Raw genomic sequence first — 7,834 nt, 5'->3', positions numbered from 1 at the left:
CACACACACACACACACACACACACACACACACACACACACACACAGGATGAAATTACACAAAACTTCTGTAAAGGAAAAATAAAGAAATGTTATTTTGAGTGAAGAGTCGGGTTTAGTTCGCTACAATATTTCATTTTGGACTCAAACTCTCAAATGGAGCATTAAATAAAACAGGAAATTAAAGCCAMAAATCAAGATATTTTATATGTTGTTCAATTTTATATACAGTATTGTTAGCCTCATAGCATACTGTAYATGCCYAAGTCATTTGTGAMCAAATGTGTCTTGGGCGATTATGCTATAAGGCTAACRATATGCTGCAAAAACWTCTTAATATAGTAACAATGTAAAACAACTTTTTCCRCAAACTGTCATGCCAGCAGCGCTGTGGAAACAGTTCTGAGTTTGTGCGCAAATGCATAAAGCTTCAAACCATGAAGATAATATTGCCTCAGGTTTAAGACTCAGTGGAGTGATTTTAAAATAGATGTGATGCTTTTAAATCCTTTTTCACATTAAATCCTTCAGTTGGGTCTATAGAAAGTGGAACTGTAATGAGTTGGTTTGAATTTCACCTTACTGTAACTCCACAAGCCCCCCTTTTCTGAGGTGTGTCTCAGATCAACTTGTTTAGAAGCTGTCTCTTTAAATCCAAACCAGCTGCTTCAAACCCCGCCCCCTCCAGACTGGTTCATTCTAGTTTGGTAGAGGGGTTTATGATTACATTAGGCTGGTTAAAACCAGACCCTTGTCCTTCACTTTGTAGAGGGTCTAGACTCTCGGCTATAGAGGAGCAATTCTTACTGGAGGCGTGGCCTCTGCTGAAGTTTAAAATGATTGGATCGGTTGGCTGTGACGTATGGGTGCCAGCTCTACTGTGAAGGAGGCTAAGCTAAGAAGCTAACTGGAAGTTGCGKGCGCTGTAAACAACCCTACTGAGAGGAGAAATATACCGAGCCGAATGAGACAGCTGTAAATGAGAGCTGCTGCTTTGTCAGACTAATTTAATTTAATTTGAAAGCCTTATCAATGCGGACTGGCTTCATTCACTTCCTCCACTGCCGTATGYTAAACTAACTGGCAAACACTGCACAGAAAATCAGTGTTGTTCAAAACCCCGCCTTCTGTTTTCTGAATGGCCCAAATGAAATTCTGCTGAAGAAATCCTTGTCTATGGGAGAAATCCCAGACGGAGCAATGAAGGGAAACTGAGTGGAACTGTGTAGGAAGGCAAGGACCAGGCTATGATTATATAGCTGCGCAGAAACATTTTATTTACAAATGAATTAAAAGATGTCAACAAGGGAAGACTTGTCCTTCCTGCCTAAAATGTTKGAACCAGAGTCTGATCCAGAACCAGAGTAGAAAGAAGACCACCAAACTGTAGTTGGTAAGTTCAGACCTTATTTAGCAGTTCTCTCACAAATAATTTGATGTAATATTTCAGAAAACATCATAGAAAATAGAGAAAACWGAACAAGTTTAAAAAAATCTGACCCAAACAGAATATAAAGATATCGTTGCAGCACCAGGAGAGAAAATTCAAATTAAACTTTTCTGCCTCCTAGAGACTCCAACTACACAACTAAAAGTATTTAACAGCTAAAACAGGGGACTTTGCAGACATRTCTCCTTTAAGAGAATCTGAGGATGAGGCTGGATAAGAAGTGGATGTGAAAACCTTCATTATCCTCCATCTTCAGGTGAACTATTTTCACCACTTTGTACCACAGAATGGGTACCAAACAAAGCTGCCTGCTGTAGGTCTCTTTATTGGCCCCTCCCCTCAGTGRCCCCGCCCCCAACACAGAATGATTTATTCTGTTGTAGACTTTTAAATAACTCTGCCTTTTAATGATCCACTTAAACATATAAATTCTGACAAACAGCAGTTCGGTCTGAATATGTTTGTATAAATGAGACATGAAACACGGGTTCACCTTCTTGAGGGGGTTCAGGGTCCCAGGCGGCCCACATCTGCACGCTGAAGAACGGGGCCCAGCAGACGGAGTAGACCARAACGATGACCAGCGTCATCCTGACCGTCTTCGACATCGCCGCCGTCACCTCCCCACCCTGAGCAGCAGGGGGGGCTTTGGGTGTGTGTGGGGGTGCTGCTGGGTCAGACTGAAGCTCAGCTGTCATGAAGAACAAAAAGCAGACGTGGCTTTAAAAGACAACGTAAAAGATGTATAAATCATCTGTGGCTGTTTGAAACGAAACTCTTTTGTGTTTGTTTACCAACAACTGGTCTGTTTCTGGTGTCTCAACAGTGCAATAAAAGGACCCAGACCTGTTGGTCTCCTGGTCTGGATTCTGTCTCAGTTTTACTGCAGACTCTTTCTTCTCTGCAAAATGTTTCATGTCAGCCTCCTGGTCTCGCTCCTCCTCACCAGTGTCCTCATCTAGACCTGATCCAGAACCTCAGGGACAGTGTGTGGTTGTGCTGCCATAGAATGAACTGTGAGAAGGCCTCAAAAAGACTTCATCACACCAGAACTGCAAGAACAGTTCTGTTTAAACTGAACCAGCGACAACGGTTGTGGTTCCTGTTAGTTTGGGACAAATTTCAGTAGTTGTTGCCATAAAAGGTAACCTGTGTGAGTGGGGAAGGTTTTTTGTGACATATGAGGACAAAATCAAGACAAAACACCTACATGTGGGGAAAACTGATACATATGGTGACCTAAGCTGAGTCCCCATTTAGTTTAAATGCCATTGGTGGGATGGGGGTTCAATGTAGGGCCAAGGTGTGAATTGAGTTTAGGTTAGTTTTAGGGTCAGGTAGGTACCTGTGGGGTTTATCAGGGTTAGGCTATAAAATTAACAGGAAATGAATGGAAGTCAGTAGAAGTCCAGGAGGACCAGGAACCCTCAGAAAACTGAGTTAACACTGACACCAAGTGTCTAAAATGAAAACTTTGTCCATTTAGCCTCGTCCCCCCATATTAAGCCTCCCTAAAATCATGTACAATAGGATGCCTTCAGGCCCAGGCCTCCCTTGAAAAAGAGATCTGAGATCTCAATGGGACTTGCCTGGTTAAATAACAGTAAATCATTCAATCAATAAATTAATTAATTAATTAAGCTAACCAATAACGCTAATGCTAAATTTACAAACGGCTAAAATTCAGCCATTTTTAAGTATTCACAGCTAAAGATTTATACTGTACATAACCAGAGAATAATGTTTAGTAAAAAATACAAACACAGAATTCAACCATGTGCCAGTGGTGGCACTTACTATTCTGGCCACCCTTCTAGTTCCACCCATGGGTTCAGGCTCATTGAGGAGCTGGTGGTCAGACTCACCTGTGCTGCAGGTGTGAGGTTCAGGCTGTGTTGTGACCCTGCTGGACCTGAGTGGACTCAGTGGCAGGTTCTGTTGTGTGGAACCTGCATCCACGCTGCCCTGACTCTCAGGGTTGTGGAATGTGAGGGGGGAGACACAAGCAGGTGCAGTGGCCTCCCCTCCACCTCCTCCTCTCTGGCTTTCCTGTCTCACTGGGGGGAGAGGGGCGGGGGACAGGTGGCGCCCTGATTTCTGGTACAGGTTGTGATAAATTTCCATGAAGATGCGAACCTGAGGAGRAAACATGAGGGGTTCTGTGACGACTGGGCCATGTTAATGTTTCACACCTGTTCAGGTGTGCTCTGTCCACCTGTACCTGGCAGACAGTGATGATGAGGACAGGGATGATGAAGACAGCCAGGGTCATCCACGTCACGTAGGCTTTGAGGCCCCAGGACTCTGCAAAGGTTCCCCAGCATTCGTAAACCCCCGGAGCCACTTCTGAACGGGAGAAGATGAAAACCTTCAGGCCGTGGGGGGAGGGGGGCAGGGGGGATATGTGAAAACGTGACATTTGTAAAACACATTCTGTACAAATCCCTTAATAAATAAATAAAAATTCACATATAAAAGCAGTCAAACGCCTTCTCCCAGTCCACAAAACACATGTAGACTGGTTGGGCGAACTCTCATGCACACTCCAGGACCCTGGTGAGGGTGTAGAGCTGGTCCACTGTTCCACGACCAGGACGAAAAATACACTGCTCTTCCTGAATCTGAGATTCGACTATCTGACGGACCCTACTCTCCAGAACCCCTGAATAGACCTTACCAGGGAGGCTTAAAAGTGTGATCCCCCTATAGTTGGAACCCACTCTGCGGTCCCCCTTTTTAAATAGGGGGACCACCACCCCGGTCTGCCAATGCAGGGGAACTGCCCCCGCTGTCCACGCGATATTGTAGAGTCGCATCAACCAACGCAACCCCACAACATCCAGAGCCTTAAGGAACTCCATGCGAACCTCATCCACCTCGGCACCCTGCTACTCGGCACCAGAGATTGGAGAGTCTGACCCAGGGTCCTCAGGCTCTGCTCTCTCATGGGAAGACACGTCCAGAATCACCTCTAAGCCTTACAGAAGTCTTTTTCCATGGCCTCTCAGAACCCCTCCCACACCCAGGTTTTTACCTCAGCGACCACCCGAGCCGCAATCTGCTTGGACTGCTGGTACCCATCGGCTGCTTCAAGAGTCCCATGGGCCAAGAAGACCCGATAGGACTTCTACAGCCTGAAAGCATCCCTCACTGCCAGTGTCCACCAGTGGGTTCGGGGGTTGCTGCCATGACAGGCACTGACAACCTTACGACCACAACTCAAGTAAGCCGCCTGGACAATGGAGGTACGGAAAATGGCCCACTCGGACTCAAGACCCCCGCCAGAGGCGATTGCTCTAAGACTGCAAGRGAAGCTCAGCTTCCCGTAAAATGTCAAAAATATAAGTGATCAAATATATACTGTTGTGTGTACATTTCATTGACTAAATATGCACTACAACGCGCTCAACTTTTGTTCAGAATCAGCTTCTTATCACTGGTAACTGGAGCCAACTCACCACCAGGTAGTGGTCAGTTGACAGCTCTGCCCCTCTTTTCACTTGAGTGTCCAAGACATGTGGCCGCAGATCAGATGAAATTACAACAAAGTTGATCATCAAACTGCGACCTAGGATGTCCTGGTGCCAAGAGCACATACGGACACCCTTATACTTGAACATGGTGTTTGTTATGGACAATCCATGATGAGCACAGAAGTCCAATAACAATACACTGCTCGGATTCCAGTCTCACTGTCATTATCCACGTGACCGCTGAAGTCCCCCAGCAGAACGAGGGAGTCCCCATTAGGAGCGCTCTCCAGCACCCSCTCCAAGGACTCCAGAAATGGTGGATAAACTTAACTGCTGTTAGGCGCACAGGCACAAATAACAGTCAGGACCTGTCCCTCCATCCGTAGGCGGAGGGAGGCTACCCTTTCATTCATTGGGGTGAACCCCAACGTACAGGCACCAAGATGGGAGGCAATAAGTATGCCCGCTCCTGCTCAGCTCCTCTCAGCATGGACAACTCTAAAGTGGAAGAGTGTCCAACCCCTCTTGAGGAGACTGGTTCTTGAACCAAAGCGGTGCGTCAAGGTGAGTCCGACTATATCTAGTCGAAACCTTTCAACCTCACACACCAGCTCAGGCTCCTTCCCCACCAGAGAGGTGACAAAGCACGTCCCTAGAGCCAGCTTTTGTCACCGAGGATCAAACCGCCAAGGTCCTTGCCTTCGACCACTGCCCAACACACATTGCACCCGACCCCTTTGGCCCCTCCCACAGGTGGTGAGCCCATGGGAAGGGGGACCCACATCTCGTCTTTTGGGCTGTGCCCGACCGGGTTCCATGGGTGAAAGCCCGGCCACCAGGCGCTCGCCAACATGCCCCACCTCCAGGCCGGGCTCCAGAGTGGGGCCCCGGTGACCTGCATCCGAGCGTTTTTGTTCCTCTTATGGGGTTGTTATATTTTAAAATATTAATTGAAAAACAATTTTGATTTTATGATAATGATTTCAAACATTTATTAGATTTTATTTTATTTTATTGTCTTCCCTCCATCTTTGTGAGGCCCCCTTGCGCCCCCCACTTTGATTAACAGGATCTAATGTTTTTCCCAGTAACCCAGTAAAGTAGGTGAAGATGTCCCAGCAAGTTAGAGTGGTTTCTGTGCTCTTTAGAAGTTCAGATAACAACAGCAAACATTTTGAATTGGGCTAATTATCACTAATTATCACACAAACACATCACATATTCAGCTTTTACCTTCAACTGAGGGGATAATTAATGTAAAACATGTTCTGCATGTTTCTTGTGTGTTTGGAGCATTTTAAACATGTTCATGTGATCCCGCGTGGTCACATTTTTCTCCACATGGTAAATKCTCATGTTTTTGTTGTGATGTTTCTCACCTGTGGCAGACTGAGCAGCAGGGACAGACCCCATGCCTGTACAATAAAGGTGTTCCAGCGCCTGGAGGCTCCGCTGCGATGGGCCCGCAGGGGAAAGCAGATGGCGTAATATCGATCCACTGTCATTGCAACGATCATGTAGGACGAGGCAAACATCCCCAGGACCTGGAGGTATTTCACCAGGCGACACAAGAAGTCCGGGCCAGAAAATCGAYCCTTAGCATCCCACACCAGCTGTGGTAGAACCTCAGAGGACAGCAGGACGAACAATGAACAGAATTAATTTAGAAGTATCTAAAGAAAGCTGCAACATCAATCCCACCTTCAAAAACACAAAATAACTATAAATCAAACCGTTTGACAGATATTAACCTGCAATGTGTCTGTATCTGAGACTGATCTCCAACAGACTGCAGATCAAGTCTGGATACAACCTTATATTTTATAATTTGTGATCAGTTTTAGTCGTTTACTTTAATTAGGAAGAGAATCAAGAAGTCTGTGTGTCTCCCTCCAGCAGTGTAAAGATAATATTTGTCATGGTCTGTGTTTTTTTTTCATTGTTTTTTCTAGTGTTTCAGCGTTCCTCTGTTTATCTCTGCCCTGCCGTCTGTCTTTCCTCCAGCCCCGCCCACGCTCACATGYTTCCTYTTGTGTCTCCTCCAGGTGTTTCTMGTTGTCTCTCATTAGTTTGCATTTATAATCTGTGTCCTGTCCTCAGTGTTGGTCTGATCATTGTGATGCTTTCCCAGTCAGTGTGGTATCTCCTGGGATCCTYATGTTTTTCATGTTCCTAAGGTTAATAATTTTAGTAAGTATTTTTGAATCTGCCTTGCCAGCCTTTTTTTTTCAATAAAGCCTTATTTGAAATTTGCCTGCGCCCTGGTTTGATCTCTGCGCTCACACCTCACAGAATGACCAGACAAAATACCCAGCCTGCAGGCAAAATGTTTTTTCTGGTCTGCCTTTGGAGGATGGTGACAGAGGGCTGTCGCCTGGGTGACCCATGGTCGGTTCTCCTGCCTCTGATGAACTGGTTCCATCTCTGCYGCTGTGGGAGGACCRGATGATGCATTCAGTGGTCAGAGGAACACTCACGATTCTTCGGTGGTCCTCTATCCTCGCTGACAGGTGCCTCCTCTGACGGCAGATCGAGGGCGTTCTTATGGGGTGCCCCATCTGTTGCTCCCGCCTAGCCACCAGCAGCTCCTCACTTTTGCTCAGAGGATTTTGGCTGAGAAGCSTGATGCCCACCCTCCCACTTGTCCTGCTGTCCCTGAGTCGCCTGCTCCTGCTCCTGAGTTGCTCCAGCCGACAGTTCCTGTTCCTCTGTTGTCTCTGCAGCTCCCGCCTCATCCCTTGGGTCCCCATCTACTCCTGCAACTCCCCTGGGGCTTGGATGGTCTTTGGGCCTCCCCACTAAACTTTATGTGTTTTGTCTTTGAGTCCCTCTTGTGGTGTGTTTTCCTCAGTCCTGTACCTCTCTCCTTCGACAGCTGGAGCTGTTGTTGAGGGGGAGGTACTGTCATGGTC

The 7,834-nt window shown here is 46.6% G+C and overlaps 1 protein-coding gene across 1 annotated transcript in view; it reads right to left on the bottom strand.

Annotated features, from left to right (window-relative positions):
- LOC106531877 (vasopressin V2 receptor) overlaps window positions 1–7,834 on the bottom strand; it is a gene marked incomplete in the record, with an annotated part of 26,263 nt that overhangs the window by 1,555 nt on the left and 16,874 nt on the right. The window contains 4 exon segments of the mRNA XM_014027819.1: window positions 1,943–2,140; window positions 3,315–3,585; window positions 3,671–3,817; window positions 6,302–6,547. Of these exon segments, the coding sequence (XP_013883273.1) occupies window positions 1,943–2,140; window positions 3,315–3,585; window positions 3,671–3,817; window positions 6,302–6,547 (862 nt within the window).

This window comes from Austrofundulus limnaeus, unplaced genomic scaffold (assembly GCF_001266775.1).
Source record: "Austrofundulus limnaeus strain Quisiro unplaced genomic scaffold, Austrofundulus_limnaeus-1.0 Scaffold687, whole genome shotgun sequence".
Lineage (NCBI taxonomy): Eukaryota > Metazoa > Chordata > Actinopteri > Cyprinodontiformes > Rivulidae > Austrofundulus > Austrofundulus limnaeus.
The sequence above is the reverse complement of the archived record's forward strand: the minus strand, read 5'-3'. Positions and strand labels throughout refer to the sequence as shown.